At 39.9% G+C, this 19,942-nt stretch overlaps 1 protein-coding gene across 1 annotated transcript; it reads right to left on the bottom strand.

Annotated features, from left to right (window-relative positions):
• Positions 1–1,382: 1,382 nt before the first annotated feature.
• On the bottom strand, positions 1,383–14,024 carry GDAP1 (ganglioside induced differentiation associated protein 1). Its single transcript, XM_005479384.4, has 6 exons — positions 13,697–14,024; positions 13,136–13,328; positions 11,719–11,892; positions 9,224–9,318; positions 8,648–8,762; positions 1,383–4,563 (listed from the first exon to the last, which is right to left on the bottom strand). Exons 1-6 carry the CDS (start codon positions 13,745–13,747, stop codon positions 4,181–4,183), a joined length of 1,011 nt encoding a protein of 336 aa, XP_005479441.1. The 5' UTR covers positions 13,748–14,024; the 3' UTR covers positions 1,383–4,180.
• Between the last annotated feature and the right edge of the window lie 5,918 nt (positions 14,025–19,942).

The raw sequence follows: 19,942 nt of genomic DNA, 5'->3' as shown, positions 1-19,942 counted from the left end.
TTAACTTCACATTAAATTAAGCACCATGATTGTAACTTAGAAAGGAAAACAGAAATAAAAAGGCCATTGAAGTATTGTATGAGTGAGTTAACAGTATTGTAAGAACTCTGGCTTCTGGAATTTCCTGCGTTTTGAGTGCCTGACTTTATGACTTGGTACTGCACCAAAACTAAAACTTTCTCTATAAAGAAAAGAGGCAACAAAACCCAGCATATTTTCTTTGGGATTTTTCTACATGCTTTTGACTTCCTCAGTACATCTTATAAATTGCCTAAGCACAACCTTACACCTCTGTCTAACATTGGCTAAACAGAGAGATAAGAAGGAGGCCTCAGCAAACAATAATCTGTCATACACCATATTGCAGAGCACAGTGTGCTCCAGCTAGATAGACCAACTACTTTTCACCTACTTTCCATCTGCTGCTCACTCTAATCCTCATGCATTAGGGCATGCCAGTCTGCTCTCTAAATCTTAGCAGCACCTTGCTCCTATAAAATTCAGACTTAAGTAAAAAATGCCTTTAAAAATGTGACATGCAAAAGTGGATGTATGGCTTTGTGAATCTGGACAAGGAATTTATACTTACTGTACTTACCTTTGTATTCACTCTTGCCTCTTGTCTGTTTAGACATAAGGTTTCCACTGTAAGAGCTCTGTGCAAGAGCTCTGTGCTCTTCAGATTAATGCTAAAGCATAAGGCCACTTCAAAGTTGGTGCACAGACTACAGTGTCATAATCTCCTGACACTCAAACCCTACCAGCTGTCTACTTATCCTAGCAGCTTCCCTGACTTTCAGGATACTGAGAGGCCAAGCACATAAGCCTCACGTACTGGTATTTATTCCTCTGCTTAACAAGGAAGGAGGCCCAATACAGACTCCTACAGTGCAAGAAAAAAAGGGGGGGGGGGGCTTAGTTCATGGCCAGACTAATACACATTTAGTTTCACCAAGGACAACGTCAGTGTGAACACAGCTTATGTGCTTGCCACGCACCTTACAGAAAGGAGTCCCAGCTGCTGTAGCTCAACAATGAATCAGGAACACACCCAGAAGTCAGGTGGGGTTGGATTTTTTTTTTAATGTATTAATAAAAAGTAAAAAACCTGCTTGCCCTCCTTATATTTTTAATTTTTTTTTTTTACTTTATTAAATAGCTTCTGTTGGACCTCATAGATACATACAGTTCAGACAGACAACCAAAGAAAATGTCATTGTTACTGCTGTTTCCATATATATCCAAGTCAATCTTTAAACTGGTTTAAAAAGTGTTCAAGGGCTTCTCTCCTTGAATAGCATGAGAGTCCTTACAGCAATACTGTGTAATTCTCAAATGTGCTTTGTTTTATAGCCACAGAAGATAAAAACCAGACTAGAATGTGGCCTTAGAATCCATGTTTATTGTGTGGGTCCCACATAAAGAAATGAAATATATCTGATGCATGATATGAGAGCAAATAGTAAATGAAAACTAGAAGATTGCTTCAGTACCCAATCAAAATAGTATCCAGAGCTACCAGAAAGAAAAAAAGCCAAGTTGAAAAGAAATTTTGCAAGCACAAAAGCTAGCTTGCACAAAGAGCCAAATGCAGCATGGTGCTTCTAAATCTCATCCTATTTTGAGGAATTTAATCATGGATAAGCCTTTTGCTGCCACCTGTACAGAAATCAATGCACAGAGTACTTCAGGGCAGTGAAAATAAGTAGGATACCAAACAGTTGAACTCACAGAAATAAATCAAACCAGGGATCCAAACTTTTCCACAATAAAAGTTTCATTCAAGCTCATTCTTCCAGATTGCAAGTTTAATTGCTGTTTAGTAAAATTCATTTTCAGGTGAAATATTATTTCAACTTTGGCCTCTCATTTACCCAGTATAGAAACCACACAACCATAAGTGGCAGGTGTTGGGAACAAACCTGTGGTAGAACCACACAGTTGTTTCCAGAGCTCTGGAGAGACTGCTAGTGCACTGAGGGTGCTCACAACCCTCTTATGCTGAGATCACAAGTTTTTTCTCTGTGAAAAGTAGCTTTCCTGCCTCAGAGGCATGCCAGAGCAGAGTCCTGGAGGACCACTGACATCTGGTGGCCGCTTCACTCTAAAGAAGACTAAGTCATATACATTTAATTTTACTGTGACTTGATCAAATTACATTTTACAGGTCATCTGACAAAAATACATGCCAGGGAAGCATTAAGTTACAGGTCTTACTCTGTGTTTATTAACTTAGTGGAATTTGATAGCTACAAGTAAATGCAGATGAACTGCAACACACAAACAGCAAACTCGGTTAAAGCTGCCAGTACATTAATAGTATTGTTGGATTAAACCCACTCTAGAGATAATAAATCTTTTCCAAATAGAGCACATTCAATTCAACAAGTTCTTGAGAACCACTGGATCATGAAATAGAATTATATAATACTGTCTTTTTTACAAATGAAAAAGCACATTGTTTCCTAGGTAAGATGTTTCTTATTACTGAAAAGGAGTAATGAGATTTAGGTCTACTTTTGCTAGACAACTAGCACAATATTAAATAATAAGCAGGAGTATCCAATAATTTTATCCGTATTGATATCTACTAGATGGTGAGCTTGCCCAGACAGAAACTGACCTCAGTTCTCTCCAGCAAACTTGAGATGATCTTCTTGACACCTAAATGCAATTGTGCAGAGAGACCACACCCAGCAGCACAGGACCTGAAATGTACTTAGGCCTGTTAGCACTGATTGTTGATAGGCAAACACTAAAAGCTATGCTTTGTTTGTTGCATCTATGTACAACTTGTAAACAAAACTCTGAGGCTTTCAAACATTCATCAAGCATACAAAAGTCTTACTAAACTGTCATGAGAATTTTCAGCCCTTCCCAAATGCTTTTTTGATGCAAAAGGATTCAATGTACATTTCAGGTAAATGTACATTTCTTGTTGAAATGGGAGCTCAGTTCAAAACGAATAAAACTCACAGCATCTATTGAGTAATAGGAAGTAATCAAACTGTTTTTCTACACCTTTCCTCCATGCAACAAGAGGGCGGTTTTGCAAAAAATTAGCAGTACAAATCGTCTCCAAACTTTCTGTATTTTTCACTTAGCATCAACATGACCCCATCCATAATTAAACAGATTGCTAAATTACACCTTTACCTTCAATCTAGGCTACCTAACCAGACTGATAGATAGTGAAATATTTTTAATTACTGATACAAAAAGGCATTGCTCTGCTTATGTTTTATAGTTGGTTGTGGCACGTTGTGGGCAAGCATTTTATACAGACACGTACAATTGCTAGTGCTGCCAAGAAGTGTGCAAAAAATAGCCAGTGCTCAGAGTGAAACACAGTACGAGGGACACTCATATGGAGGCAACCATATTAAGCCACCCCAAAGAAAGCAGCAAATGTGCACCAAGACAGTTTGATTTGATTCTGCCAGAGTTCGAGGCTGAGCCCAAAAGACTTTCAAAAGACAAGTGTCAGGTGTTTTGCTTCCATTTGTATTTCAGCAAAATTGTAGTATTTGTTGTCCAGTGATGACTCTGGAGAATTTCTCTTGTGTGGCAGACAAATCACTGATGCTCTTACCTGCTTCAGGTCTTTTCCTGAATTGCTGCATGAACATACACTGACAAAAGTGGCTTTACAAGATTATTTTTAACACATTCCTTGAGGTCCAACTGCAAATTAGCAGACAATAATCAGTACAGAGAAACTTGGTTCTGTACTCAACAGGCACAATGTTCCAATTAAATCTTACTCTGAGCATTTAAAGTAAGAGCTATTTTCAGTATTTTAACAATGCTGGTTTCTTCACAATAATGCATTTCATCTACAGTGAAAAGCTGTCACATTGCTGCATATCTATTAAATAAAAGCATATTAATTAGGTCAGCTACTGAGTATAGGAGACAATAACCACTTTAATAAAGCACTGTCAGAGTTATAGTCCCTTGGCTGAAAAGTACGTCTCTTCTTTCTTTTGTCGTCCTCCCAACAAATATTTTTGAAAACTACCTCAGCATTGCCAACCCAATTAAACAGCAGCAGGAGATGATTACTCTGTGGCAAAGTTCTAATTCGCAGACATAATCGTTCTTCTACATTTATATTTTATTGAAGATATTTTCCTGAGGGCAGAGATGCCCTCCACTCACCACCAGGGACAGACAATGTCTAAAAATAATTTTGCCTGGTTCTAATCGATAGCACCGTGTTGGCAAATCTCTTCCGAAGACAGAGGAAAGCAAGGTAACCCACCCCTGCCAGCATGCTGACCAGCAGGGTGGTGCCCAGAACCCTGGGAGCCCTCTTCTTGGCCACGCGGAATGCTGTTGGCAGGACAGCCGAGATTAATATATTGTTGACGTGTCCCAAAACTTTGTAAAATGCTTTTCTCTTCACGACACGCTCATAATAAGCTTCCAAGTTGGGCCGCTTTCCATTTCCCCAGTTTCTTCTTGCTAATCCCAGAAACTTCAGGCGATGTAATGTGACAGCAAGTGATACATCTGCCAGACTGAAGAAATCACCACAGAGCCACGGCTGATTTCCATCTTCTAAGCAGAGATAAAATATAAAGCATTAGGAACTAATAGAATATGAGCACATTTAGTTTAGTGATACTTCAAAGTAGCATCTAATAAAGAGCAACAACACTTCAGCTAAAACATTACTTTCATCAATAAATATTTTACTAATTCCTGTCCATTCTTTGCACAATCTTGTAAAGTCTTAGGCTCAGCAGCCTGACCTACATTTGTTAAGGAAAAAAAAAAAAGATCCTCATTCCAGGTTCATAAATTAAAACCCACAGTAAACACTTATTTTCTTCAACTAGATTTCTCAAATCTGGATTAAATTAAACAGGATTGGAAAGGAGGAAGGCAGTGTAGCTTTTACTGAAAAGCTACCACTTGTCTGAAGAATTTATCTTGCCTGTGTCACTCAGCTCAATGGCATTCACTCAAGAACTAACTCCAGCCAGATTGTTGGAGGCTTTCAAGTCAAAAAGAAATGGATCAGATGACTGACTCGCACCAAACATATCAGCCCATTGAGATGACAGAATCTGTCTACCTGTCCCTCTTTTGTGTCTCTTTAACCCCAAATCATGGCGGTTTCACACTGAGATGTTTGAGAAATTACTAATATTCACACTGCTCATCACTAGTCAGGAGCACAGATGGAGACCCCAGGTACCCTCTCCAGTCAAAGAAGGAGGTGAATCTTCTTGGGATGGCTCAGAGCAGGCACTGCCAGGCAGCATCACACTTCACTGTCAGTGATCTGAACCACCACCACCTGAAAGGGCTGACATGTACTGACTATACCAAGAGCTTTTGAAACCCAGGATATGAAACTTGATAGCCAGCACAGCTATCATAGCTGCCAGCAAAGTACTCTGCTCTAGCTGAGATCTCGAATAGAGAGGACTATGCTGTTCCCGTCTCATTTGTAATTTTGCAGTTCATCCCACACAGCAGACATGGAAAAATGCTGGCACAGACACTCAGCAGCACCTCTCTGGAAACAGAGAAATTTTGCAATCTCCTTTCCAACACATTTTCCACTAGAGGAAAGCAACAGCTTGGCACAAAGTTGGTACCAGTCCATTTTGACTGGTTACACAGGTCTGGAAGAAAGGCCTCTGTAGAAAAGGAGTGTAACCTAGGTTGCTGAAAGGATACCTGGGAATTAATCCAGTGCATTAAACAAGATGATGGAAAAGACCAAAGAATCTATCCTGTGTTAAAGAAAGATACCTGCAGTGGCAGCAGTAGCAGTTGAGGGATTCAAGAAATTGCAAGAGAAGCAGGAACTCTGAGTTTTACTAGAACCTGGAGAAGTACAGATCACAAACCTCCAAAGTGGGACTACCTCAGACAAAATTCCAAGAGGCAATAGTCCCATGTTTCACAAAATCCAGCGATTCCAGAAGCTTTCATAGGCTCATCAATACTGCACCAGTTGACTCCTTGGAAAGGCTACTTAGCAGAGAAAGAAAAAGGGTTGCTGGAAATGGTGACAGACATCGTTTGCTGAACAAAATCCTTCCATCTTTTATGAGTTAAAATATTTTCTATGACTCTTTCACTGTTGAGTCAGTAGAAAATTTAATCTGGATTTTCAACTGCTGGTTCAAACCTACAGTTGTGATAGTAATCAGTAGTTATTACAACAGCTATTTATAGAGCTAAATGCAAAAAGTTATTGATTTGAGCAGATGCAGTTAATATTGACTGATGCTTCATGCAGTTTCCAGTGAAGGCAGGGGAAGGACTCCTATTAGCACCACTAGGAGCTGAACCACACTGTGGAAAAGCAGAAGGCTAATCCCATTTAAACAGAATTTAGGATGCTGACATGGTTAAATGCCTGTGGGTATAGATCAGGGGGAAGGTCAGCATTGCAGATGTCCTTGCAGGAGTGTGTTAGAGACCTGCTAGCCACCATGAAGAGGCAGATGATGCACTCTACAGGAGGCTCGCAGAAGTCTCTCAATTTCCAGCCCTTGTACTTGTGGGGGACTTCAGCCTGCCAGATGCCTGCTGAAAATGCAACACAGTGGAGAGGGGCAGCCTAGGAGATTCCTGGAGTGTGTGGAAGAAAATTTACTCTCAACTGGAGAAGAACTCATGGGTGATGTGGTGGTCAGTGGCCATCTTGGGCACAGCAACCACGAAATGATGGAGTTTTCAGTTCTGGGTGAAGTAAGGAAAGGCACCAGCAGAACTGCCACCTTGGATCTCTGCCTGGCAGACTTTGGACTGCTTAGGAGTTCGATTGACAGAGTTCCTTGGGAGTCAGTCCTGAAAGGCGAAGTAGTACAGGAAGGACAGGCAAGATTTAAGGAGGAATTCTTAAAGGTACAGCAACAGATTGTTCCCATATGCTGTCAGGGACAAAGACCAGCCTGGGTAAAAAGGGAACTTAGGCTGGAACTCAGGTTAAAAAGGACTGTGTCTCACCTCTGGAAGGAGAAGTGTAACTACAAGGATGTCTGAGGTTATGAAGGAGAAAGTCAGAAAGAAAGCCAAATGAACTTAATTTGGCACTGCAGTTAAAGACAACAAAAAGAGTTTCAGTAAATACACTGGCAGCAAAAGGAGGGCTAAGATTTTCAACCCTTCACTGGATCAAAGGGAAAACATAGTGGGGATGAGGAAAAGGCTGAAGTTCTTAATGCCTTTGTTGCCACAGTCTTTAACATTAAAACACATGGTCCTCAGGCTTTCCAGCTCCCAGAGCTGGAAGTTGTTGATTGTGACCTGAATGAAGCACCTACAACCCAGGAGAAAATGGTTAGTGACCTGTCATGCCAGTTAGACACTCAGAAGCCTATCGGTCAAGATGGGATATGCCCAAGAGTAAGAAGGGAGCTGCCAAAAACTTGCCAATTATTTCAATCATTTACGAGCAATTCTGGTTAACCACAGAAGTCTCTATTGCCCAGAAATTAGCAAATGTAATACCCATCTACAAAAAGGGTCAGAAGGAGGACCCAGAAAATTACAGACCTATCATCCTGACCTTGGTACAGGGAAGCATCATGGAGCAGATTGTCCTGAGTGTCACTACATGGCATGTGCAGGACAACCAGGGGAACAGGCCCAGCCAGCATAAGTTTACAAAGGCAAGTCTTGTTTGGCCAACCTGACCTCCTTCCATGACCAGTGACACATTTACTGGATGAGGGAAAGGCTGTGTATATTATCTAAATACCTGTAAAGATTTTGACCTGTCTCCCAGAGCATTCTGCTGGGTTAACTGGCTTGGGTGGGTACATTCTTCATTGACTGAAAAACTGGCTGGATGTCCAGGCCCAGGGAGTGGTGGTAAATGCAGTTGGTGGCTGGTCACTAGTGGGGTTCCCCAGGGCTCTGTATTTGGGCTGGAAATTTCTAACAGGAAGAGAGGAAATGTTGAGCCAGAAGAGGTTCAGATTAGATATTAGAAATGTTTTTCACTGAGAGTGGCCAGGCACTGGAATATGTTGCCCAGGGCAGCAGACAGCAGGATATGGTTAGCTGTGGTTATGATGGTGCTGGGTGGACAGTCAGACTAGATCATCTTGAAAGTCTCTTACAACATTGATGATTCTGTGATTGTGTGAATAATTTGACTTTCATTTGGGTGGAAGCAGGTAAACAGGGCTGCTTTCCAAGAGGGTGAGAGAAGAAGATTGACTAATGATTAGAGCAATTATTCAGATTGCTTATTCTGCAGATACCACAATATCAGCAGAGTATCTGCACAAGATTATAATAAACCTATGTTAGACATTAAGGTTGTGATCATTATAGTGAACTGAAGACTATACCTACACCATCAACATTCTGTAGGTAATTTTTTTCTGATTTTGTTGATAAAAATACTAAAAAATTATGCAGATAATTATACTTATTTTCCTGAAAATGTGATCAAGAATTCTCATGAGACAGTAAGAACTCACTGAGTGAAACAGTAAAGTAAGCTAGTATTTAAAACAGTATTGATCCCTTCTGTGACATATAGATCAATATATATTAAAAGTATCAAATCTGACACATTAAAAATTGCTTTATAATGGTGCTGTCAACAAGTTTACTCAGTATCCTCAAACAGAAATATTTATAGGATTTAGCAAGAAAAATTCCTTACCTGGTGTTTCCTCATTTCGCCGCTGCAATTCAGTCTCAACCTGATCCAAAACTTTTTCCAGTTCATCCAGTATTTTCTTTAGATATTTTATATTATCATGATCCAGCAGTTTAGACTAAATAGACATACAGGTTAGTGTTTTAATCATTGTACAGAGTTTATAATTTTATCAGAGAAGCTTATACTTAGAATAATGCAGTGTTTGTTCATAAAATATGATTATTTTCTCCACATAGTCAGATGGATACTACAAGGATACTGGTGACAATTCAGAAAACAGAAGAAAACTTTAGAGATACCAGATATTAAGGTTTGCCTACCCCTGCAGGGTGCTCAACAGCCCAACAGCAGCACTGATGTATACTTACCTTTGAAGTCACTGGGACCAGTCCAGTACTTCAGCACACACTTGAAGTGTGTAGCTGATCTGAGGACAGACTGTTTCATGCCTTGAAGGGTTAAACCACTGCATGACATTACTGGTAATGACAAGTGAAACAAATGTTCATATTGTGACCAAAACATCTAACACTAACAAGCTCATAATAAAGGGGCCCATACAAAGGGGTTTCTTACCTTAAGGCGCTTCTGTTTTGCTATATAGGCATCTTGAAGGTCTGGATTTTCTTCTGCAAGTTTCTTCAATTCTGATTCTGTGTTACTTATTTGGCCTAATTTAAAAATATTTTAAAAAAAAGAAGAAGAAAAAAACCACAAAGGCAGACAAAAAAAGGAATGACAAATATTAGATCTCCAAACATACTCATAATGCAATCCCAATAGCCTGTGTACAAATACCATACCAAGGAAATTGGAAGTGCTGCTTCAATACAGCAAATACACTAGGTTAGGATTTAAATACATCACATTTTGGAAAACTTGAACGCTTTTTAAACTGACCCACCACACCTTCAGCTCATCAGTTGTGACAGAGCTGTTAGGCCCACACTGAGATTTCTGGTCACTGTAGGCCATAGGCATAATTTCACAGCAAAAGCCTAAATGCCACTGAATATGGAGCCAAAGTGTTTTTATTTAGCTAAAACCTGATGCCAGAGTCTGTGATCCTTTTGGAAATGTTCTTCAAGAACTGTGTATATGTCCTAGAAAAACATTATTACTTGATTTAAAGAAAGAATTATGTGAAAAGTTAATTTTACTGATTTCTACTATGCATGTATAGCCTTTTCCTTAAAATGGGGCTTTGCTTGAAAATGCCACACTCATAAACCTAAAATACCAAAAGACAGTGATTTATAAATCTTCTAAAAATAAGTATTTCTAATCACAAACCGAGAACAAAAGAATAATTATAGAGCATGAATCACCTCTCACTTGTACTTGATAATAAAGCTTAGTTACAATTAAGTCTGATAAATTAAATTGATAAAAACTCTTTCTAGAGAATAACAAACTCACTTTTTTATATATTCATTCAAACTCACTTTTTTATATATTCATTTCAACATGACTGTGAAAGCCATACTTCAATACAGTGTATGAAGAAATTGAAGGATGTACTCATACAACCAAAATTTTACATATGCAGTTAATTACTTACTTGGATTTGGTATGCATGAACATAATACACAACTGGCTCATGCCTTATTATATCTAGCAGTCTGAAAATAAAGGTGTTTCAAGCTGAAAATTAAACCATCTCCAACCAGGAGAAGTTTGAACATGCAAAGGAATTGTTAAGAAACATCCACAGGCTTTTCAAAAAAATGCTTCAAATCAAAAAAATGTAGGCTATGCTTTAAGCATAAAAAGATAAGAAAACATCCAAAGTTAGATAAGCAATAATGTTAGCTCTGCCAGTACAAACGTGCAAACTGAGAACAAGTTATATCAACTAGAAGCTTGAGTGGAAGAATACATACAGCAAGAAAAGCAGAGGACAATGTTGTAAATTGAACTGTAATAAAAGCACTGATTTTTACCATGCGAAAACAGAAAAATTACCCATAATGCCTATGAGTAAAGCACAATTGTTCAATAAACAGTTAGCATCCACATTTGGGAAAAAAAAAAAAACAAAAAAAACAAATCAAAATCACCAAACCAGACAACGCACTGATTAAGGGAATAATTAATGTTTTTGGACAAGGGGAAGTGGCTTTAAACTGAAGGAAGTAGATTTAGATTAGATATGAAGATGAAATTCTTTCCTGTGAGGGTGGTGAGGCACTGGGACAGACTGCCCAGAGAAGCTGTGGACTCCCTATCCCTGGAAGTGTCCAAGGCCAGGGTGCATGGGGCTTGGAACTGCCTGATCTAGTGGAAGATGTTGAAACTGGACGATCTTTAAGGTCCCTTCCAACCTTAAAGATCACTGAATCTTCAATGATCATTCTATGATTCTATGATTTCATGATCCTATGACTCTATGTTACTATGTACTATGTTACATCAACTATGCAATATGGAAAATTAACTGCCTGCCTTCACTTGTAACAACATAATAGAGTGTTACCAGAAATTTTAAGGAGGAGGATAAGACATTTTGTTGGAAATATGATTTCTCAAGCTAACACAATATCACTGTTCATGATATCATGGACTTACTAATAGTATAGATGTATTAAATTTCAAAGACTCTGCAGTATTTGACTTTGTTCTACAGAGCATTCTAAAACATCATACAAAAAAAAAAAATCAACACCGTATAAACCAAAATGTTGACAAAAAAAAAAATCAGAGATCTCAGAATGTAATAGTAAACAGGGAATCATCATCCAGCCATGCTGTCAGGAGTTGATACTTGTCCTAGAACTACTTAGTTCTTTTGTAATACAGTGAAGGAAACATAAAGGCATAAATTAAAAAGTAGTCGTGGTACAAAAAAATTATCTCCAGACACCTCAAAAACAACATTTCCTCTTTCCCATTTCCAAATCCCAACAGAATACCCAATCAATAAAAAGTATATGCACAAATCATCAAGGACTGCAACTAAAATTCATAAATTGTGCTCAGTATTTTGTATTTAAGGTGGACTTAAGAAAGAAGAAAAATGTAATGCAGCAACCTACTAAGTCAGAGACATTCAGAGCTACACCAGTACATACTACGGATTCTGCTGGTAGCATAGGCTGGAATCATGGAGTCCACTGTTAACTCAGGGTGCAGGATGCAGCCATGTGTGTAGGCATCCATAGGCAAGGAGTCTAAAAGCTCCCTGTAGTGCTGCACCCTTGGATAATACATGCTCCCCTCTTCTGGCATTAATCTTGGTACTTCCTCTGCAAAACAAAGTTAAAAATAAAGTTAAGAAAAGAAGAATCATCTAAATGACCAAAGTTCATTTAGTCATGTCCAGCTGGGACAGGCAACACAGCCACAGCTAAGAAAGCTTTACTTGTACCCCAGCATAACTCAGTGGTGTGACTTCAGCCCAGAAAAATGTATATTTGTAGCTCATTTTAAAATGTTTTATAATTCCAATTATAAATGGATGCAAATTCAGCAACCCACACAAACATGTATTTAAGAGGCTTTCAAATCAGAAAACCACACTCAGCTCTGTTATGTACATCTAGGAATGCGTGACCATGACATTCAACCCTATAACGCTCTCACAGCTGGGGACAGCTGAGATTCCAGAAAATTGTTACGGCTGAAATGTTACTGTTCCTGCAATAGTGTAAAAATTACAGTACAGGAATCCTACACAAAGTGTGGCTGGAAATATTTCTACACATCAATGAATTTTACCCTATCCTTGATCTACCTGGGCCCCAACTCCTTTTTTGACTAAAAGACAAAATTATGTTTGTTCAAAGCACAAATTATGTTCACTCAACAATGAAGTTTTCTTCATGCCTCAAACATTGCAGTGCTAAATCCCTGAAATGCAAAATGCTGCCATCTTCACACCTATACAAAATACAGCTCTGCATTTTCTTCAAAAATTGAGGCAGGTTTTTTTGTTGGTGTTTGGTTTTTTTGGTTTTTTTAACAGTGCAGGCACAAAGAACTTCAAAACCCTGCACATGCCCACTTCCAAGAATTCTCTTCCTGCTCTTTTACCTCTTCATTCCATTTTGTCTCCAAAAAAATTTCCTCATTCTACTTCCATTGTTCTACAGAAGATTATTCTGAAATTAAGTATGTTTCCTCTTATCTCGCAGAGAATCTGGACCTGCTTGACAAAGGCAGTCAGGCAGCCCTGTTCAGTATGTTACTTTTCACGGCAGTGTCGCACCAGTACAGCACGGTGCTGCTGCCTGAAGGGCTAAGGAGGACAGTGGTAGGTTTTACTTATAAAGGTTCACTCGTGAAGGTGCTGGAAAGCTTTCAGCTCATTTTAGAGGAACATGTTTTCAACCCAAACTGCTAGCTATTAAGAGAGCCTATTTACTTGTAACACTATAAACATATTCTGCCCTGAACGAAGAGTCCTGCAGTGACACAGAGGTGCCCCAGCATTGCTGCAGCCTACGGGGTGAGGGGAAGAACCACACACTGAATTGTCTGTGGGATTACCATCTACAAACGTTGCTTCAAGGTAATCAATAATCTGCGTTGCCTCACAAATGACGTTTTCCCCATGGATGAGGACGGGTACTTCTCCAGAGGAGCTCAAGCGCATGAACCACGGCTCGTTGTGCTCGCTCAGGGGCAGGTTCACATCGCGCTCCTCGCATTTCAGCGCCTTCTCGGCTATTGCCAGCCGCACCTGGAACGGCACCGCCGGGGTCACCCGGGCAGCATCCCCGCCCGGGCAGCATCCCTGCCAGGCCCTCATCCCCACCCGGGCAGCAACCCCACCCGGGCAGCATCCCCACCCGGGCAGCATCCCCACCCGGGCAGCATCCCCACCCGGGCAGCATCCCTGCCAGGCCCTCATCCCCACCCGGCCAGCATCCCCGCCCGGCCGCTCTCCCGGCCCCGCCTCGGCGCACCCACGGCCGCCCCCCTCCATCCTCCATCCTTCATCTCTCCATCCCCCACCCCTCCCTGCCCGGTGCCACAGCGGGCGCGCAGGGGTTGCGGGCGCGGCGGGAGGCGGCGATCCAGGGCCCCGCTCCCCTGCCCAGCCCTCACCTTCTGCGAGGAGAAGGACTGCGTCCAGTGGTACAGCACCAGCGGCGCCATGCCCGGCTCGGCTCGGCCCGGCCCGGCCCGGCCCGGCTGGGCCAGCGGCGCCGGGCGGGGCAGGAGGCAGCGCGGAGCGGAGGCCGTGCCCGCCCCGCGCCGATCCGCTCTCGGAAATTGCCCGAAGGGGATGCCCGGGGGATGCGGGGGACAGCCCTCACTGCTCGGAGGACAGCCCTTCCGAAGGGGAAACCGCCTGCAAAGCAGTCTGCAGCATCCCCTAAGGAAGCGCACGAAGATGGATGCGCAAGTAGGGAAGGTCACATGGCAGGATTTAGCCTTTTATATTTATTTGGGTTTGGTTTGTTTTGTTTTTCTTTTGGTTTTGGTTTTTTTTAACCACTGCTTCCAGTATGAATTTCAGCGTTTCAACATCGGCAACACGCGCCTGAGGAAAAAAAAATTAACAAAAAAAAAAATTACCGTAAATCATCCTGAATTGGACCCTGCAGGCAAAATCAGTCTATTGCAAAATGAGTCATAGCAAGAAGGAACAAAGCTTTTGAATAACTTCTTTTGCCTCCAGGTGTGTTCTTTCAATCTCAAGAGAGAAAGTTTCTTAATTTTTTTTTTCTAGACAAAATTAGAAAATCTAACCATTTTGCAGGGCTTTTTAAATTTTCCCTGTGTGAAACAAGGTCCTTTCTGAAAAGCATTTGATAACGAACAATGGCTTACATCATCAGGAAATGCCTCCTCTGTATCTTACATAGGTTTAGATTTGAGATAGTTTGGAAATGCAATTGCTGATAGTACCATTAGACACTATCAGCAAAAGCAGGCAGAATTTAGCAAAGTAAAAAAGCACAGTGAGATTACAGAGTGCAGAGTATTGTTCTCTTAATTCTGACTGCTCAGTTCCCAGTAAAGGCGACTACTCCAGGTATGCCTGATAACTCAGTCCCACGTGCCGTTTCTATATAACAGATGAACGTCATGATCAGTATCTTAGAGACCTAACCTAGTATATTGAGAGCCGTAACCCAATAACAAGAACATCAAGGGAAATTTTTACTAATGTTAAGCAAGGGAATGGATTTAAGTCACTGAGTCAAGGTAATGCACAAATCTTATAAATAAAAAGAAAAGAAACAAAAAGCCAGCTTCCAGCCCTGTACTGATCATGGGAGTGGGCACAAGGGCAGGCCCATGCCTTCTTCAGAGACTACTCCCTACTCCCTGCTCACAAACCAAAATAATCTCTTCAGAAGGTCATGCATGGTGAGAGGCTTCTCACAAATCCCAGCTGATAGCAATCAGTGTTACTGATGGTAAATCCCACATTTAGGGGAATTTAATTTGTTATTCTTTAAAAAGTTGGAGAATGTGCTTAGAACTGACACCAAGAATGCAGTCAATGGCATTATGGCTGGATTAACTTCTCTTTAAGATACATGTCTAAGGTAAGAGTGATGGAATATCCTCTCATGCACAAGGGCTTTAACCTGTGACTCACCAATATATGGATATTCTCACAGATCCCTGCCTAGGCTGCTGTACAGCTGTTCCTCTCTGCAGATTTTACAGTAACTCAAGGGAAAGAACTAGGAACTGTTTTTTTTTAATTTACATGAACTAGGCTTTGCTTTTTTTTCTCCTTCATTTTCCTTTAAATCAAAATGTTGCCTCGTCATTTCGTCAATTACCATATAGACCACTGCCCTCCTTCTCTTAGTCCTGCCAATTAATTTAATATCACACATGAACTACTGTGTTTGAGTTATATTTTCTTACCTGGTTTAAATGTCTAGAAAGGCAAGGAAATGTATCTATCTTACAATAAAGAAAGAAGGACAGAGCAGCTGCAATCATATACAGGTGATCCTTCTTCCTAACCTAGTCACCCATATTGCTATGAAATACAGGAAGGACACTGACCAGCTGGAGCAGGTCCAGAGGACCAGACGATCAGGGGGATGGAGCACCTCTCCTGTGAGGAAAGCTAGGAGGATTAGGATTCTTCACCCTGGAACAAAGAAGGCTTACAGCTTGAAAATTGTGGCCTTCAGTACCTGAAGGGAGCCTACAGGAAAGACTAAGAGGGACTTCTTGCAAGAGCATGTAGTGACAGCACAAGGGGGAATGGCTTCAAACTGAAAAGAGCATAGGTTTAGATTAGATATTAGGATGAGATTCTTTACTGTGAGGGTGGTGAGGCACTGGAACAGGCTGCCCAGAGAAGCCGTGAACTCTCCATCCCAAGAAGTGTTAAGGCCAGATTGGAAGCGGTTCTGAACAACCTGGTCCAGTGAAGGTGCCCCTGCCCATGGCAGGGTCTTGGAAGTGGATAACCTTTGAGGTCCCTAAGCCATTCTATGATTCCCTGATAAATCCCACCCGATGTCCATGTTTACAGTCCTGGTTCCGCTGAAGGAGGGGGTGCCTGCGGCTGGGATCCCTCCCGCCCGACAGGGCTGTTCTCACGGCTGACCACACGAGGCCTCCCTTTTCCAAAACACGGGGCATAGAACCTTCCTTCTTCCAGAGATGAAGAATAAGGGACGAATTATTCCTTTCTCTTCAGAACCAGCACCTATCCGTCCACCTATGTTTGTCCCTCCACCTTCTCATACCCACAGAAAAGCAAGCAAAAGGGTCAGATCAAGAAAAAGCTCACCACAATCTGGAACACCTTGTTCCACAAGCATTTACACAAGGCTTTACACAACTGAAGTAAGTCTCCTTAAAGGCATGTTTAATTTGTGCCATAAATACACAAGCAGCACAAATGCAAATCTGACTGGCATCTTGGCAGCTTGTGACTTCAAGCAGACCCATAGCTCTGTGTGATAAATAATTTTTCCTACCACACTGATGTTCTTGCCCTGTTTCTCTGCATGGCCTGTCTTGGGCCTTTTTTAGCATCCTATATATGTTTACAAAACATATGTATATATGCACGCCTTTCTACAAGTTTTTTTAATGTGCATATTTTTACATCATGGAAATAAACTAACGTTTACAGCTAATGCTAAAAATAAAAAAACATTTTGATAAACAGTTATATAAAGTGGGTGAAAGATCTGGAAATCAGTATTCTGGTAATCAGTTTTCTTCTTTACTTTAACTTTCACTCCATGTTATTAACAAGAAACACATAGGTCAGATGTGTCATTATAGTAATATTGATGCAAGTTATAAACAACTTTTTTTTTTTATCAGATCAATTCATTGTGCATATTGAAACCCAAATGTGTTAGACTACAGGGGGATTTTTTTTTTCCTTTTCTATGCAGCCAGAGCCATTATAGCTGAAAATGAGCTGGATTCTGTTTATGAATCATTAGCAGATGCATTGGTTCTGTTCCAAGTGCAGAACCAGTCGAATTGACAGTGTTGCAGGAATTAATACTCATTGGGAAAGTAAGGCAGGTTCTGTTCTGGACCTTCTGTCATCAGTGGTTATTGACTAAATTCCACTGGCAGATGCTGCTTTACTGGTGGTGATATGAGTCAAAACAACATAGCACTGAACTCAGGTACACAGCTGAGACTTAATACTGACACAAGAACGCGCAGGAACTTTCTTTAACATGACTGAAATATTAGATATTCAACTATACAGAAAGAGTGAAAGCAGCATTATGTCTTGATAGTCACAGCTGAGACTATCTGTGCCCCAATTTAACTGCATATAAAACCATGGAGCAATGGCAATTGCTGATAGCTGATTCATGTTCTCACGAAATATAATTTGTCAGTTACCATTTTACATCCAACAAAATCAACTTATAATAGAACTTATTTAGTCACTTTCAAAGTTACTTAATATATCATACTAGGGGTTTTTTAAGGGATTTCACCACAAAATTCTGCCAAATTTTCCCTAAATATATAGTAGTCTTGTTCCATGCAGGAGTTTCATATGTAAATGCTTCAGAAATACTGTTTAATAACTAATTTTTATATAACATTTTTAGAATTTTTATAGTAAGCCTATTTCAAAATAGTTATTAGTGATTTTGATATAACAAATATATTAATTGTTCTAATGATATATAAATCTCAACAGTTTTGATGATTGGAATGAATTTTCCTGAAGTATTAGGCTTTTAATGCACACATAGAAAGAGATTTATTATATTTTCATAAGTTGAAAGAAATGCAGTTCTTAGCCATAAACCTTAAAATCTAGTTATTAACATAAAGCTGCATTTAGTCTATCCCTTCTCAAGCTTTTATGTAAACAGCATCTTTGCTATAAAATCTAACATATCAGCCAAATTCAAACAATTTAAAACTTTTTTTTATACATGCCCATGTTTGTTGTCTCTGTGCACACGTGTAATATGCTGGCTCACAAACTTGGATCATTACCAAGCTTTTAGGAACAATTCTGTGTCATCACTTCACATGTTTCTTCTTCCCTCACACTAATTTAGATGAGTAACCCAAAACAGTGAAAACTTTGTACCCCTGTGCATACCATCCAGGTGTTGATTTTTATTCTGGTTTTAATCTAACAGTGATGACATTTTGTTTGCACAGCACTGTCTGGTACAGTGGCTCTTGGTTGCCCATTAAAATTCAGATATTACCACAACACAAACAATGAATAAAAGAAATATTCCAGCTTCCAGCCATTATTGCCTGTGGCCAAAACCAGAGTGCACAACTTTGACCTTGTAAAATAGATTGGACAGACGCTGAAGCAAAGTCCACCAAAGTTAGAGAGGTGATTTGTACTTGCTTCAGTGGCTCCTGTACCAGCTCTTAGAACAGTTCAAATTCTATTACAATCACACTATAAAATATAAATATCCAGTGACTGGATGACATCCAAACACAAAAAGCCTTAAGAAAATCTAAGGAGTAAAATACAATTTTGTAAAATATCTTTTGAAGTCTTGTGGTATTTTCCTTTTTTTGACTGAAAAACATTTTTAAAAATCTTTCCTGAAAAATTATAGAAATCAGTTTCTTTCCATGCCTGAAACAAACTAAAACTTTAATAATTTTCAAAAATTTCTAAAATCTTATTACACTTTCTATAGGAAATGTGAACACTTTGATAAACTAATTAGTAAGTAAGTTTGAACATTTAATATTTTTCCAGCAAACTGCTTAGAAAAATAGCTTTAGGATGCATTAAAGCATAATCACGTACTTCCACACCTTGTGATTGACAAGTAAAAAAATAAAGGCCACTAAGGAAGATCCATTTCTTTTAACAACATTAATCAGGGTGACAACATAGAAATACAACTCTTATTTAAATAAGGAAATTCTTGTTTCTTCAACCTTAGTTCTTACTCTTTGCTCATTATGTTTGCGCAAGATGGACTAAAACTTAAACAGTAATACACAAAATATTTCAATTAGACTCCTTGAAATCTCACTTCATGTCAGAGATCTGTGTTAAAGAGAAGTAAAAAAAAAAGGTGTTTTGAAAAGCTTAGATCGTCATCTGTCCCAGAGCAGCCTGTACCAGCACAGCAGCAGGGATGGAGGCTGTTCTGTCCGGGGCCACCATGGGCCCCACACCATCACAGGAAAATTATGGTCACAAGTGCTCATGGTGGGGTGGGAGCCATAAGTGTGTGTAGAATATTTTCTCTTGGTAAGCCTTTTTCCCCCTCCATCTAAATCACATAATTTATGCATCACTATTGCATTGTGTTTTCAAATTATAGTACAGCAGAAACAACAAGGAAATCGTGGTCAATTATGATACATCAATTTACAGCACATTTACTGAATTTTGAAAATCAATTAATTCTTTTGTCTTGGAATAAATAACCACAGACTATAAAACAGCTGATTAAATTCACTATCAAATAGTTATGCAAACATAACATTCACCTAACTCCTCTCAATAAGCAAGACCCTCATTTGTGAAAGTAAAAATAGGACAAGATACAGTTTTGGGCAGCAATAGATCTGGGCACTGAATCACTGTCTATGTTCTTTTGGCACTGACTGAAACATGCTGGCATGATTTTTTCTCAACTGCATAACGTCACTCACAAATAGAGAACAAATACCAGAGCTACTGCTCTGAAAACACACTTCCCCTATCACAAATAGATTTTCTTAAGAAAAACTGTTCTTAGGATATTAGTGCCAGCCGAAGGGCAGGAATACTTGCAATTTAGCATTTATTGAGTTATCTGGAGAGAGAGAAAAAAAAAAAAGCACTATACAGAGAGGGATGAATTTAAATCCCGTGTGTGTAACTGATACAAATGAAAGTAT

Source organism: Zonotrichia albicollis, chromosome 1 (assembly GCF_047830755.1).
Source record: "Zonotrichia albicollis isolate bZonAlb1 chromosome 1, bZonAlb1.hap1, whole genome shotgun sequence".
NCBI classification, from domain to species: domain Eukaryota; kingdom Metazoa; phylum Chordata; class Aves; order Passeriformes; family Passerellidae; genus Zonotrichia; species Zonotrichia albicollis.
Note: the sequence above shows the minus strand (reverse complement) of the source record. Positions and strands in the feature narration are given on the sequence as shown.

Excerpts from the sequence above, each read along its gene's own strand:
- GDAP1 (XM_005479384.4), bottom strand. The coding sequence starts at position 13,747 with ATGGCGCCGCTGGTGCTGTACCACTGGACGCAGTCCTTCTCCTCGCAG. Across the intron at positions 9,319-11,718 it reads TGCTACCAGCAGAATCCGTA|GCCAAATAAGTAACACAGAA; the intron begins GTATGTACTGGT and ends TTTTTAAATTAG. Across the intron at positions 4,564-8,647 it reads GCGAAATGAGGAAACACCAG|AAGATGGAAATCAGCCGTGG; the intron begins GTAAGGAATTTT and ends ATCTCTGCTTAG.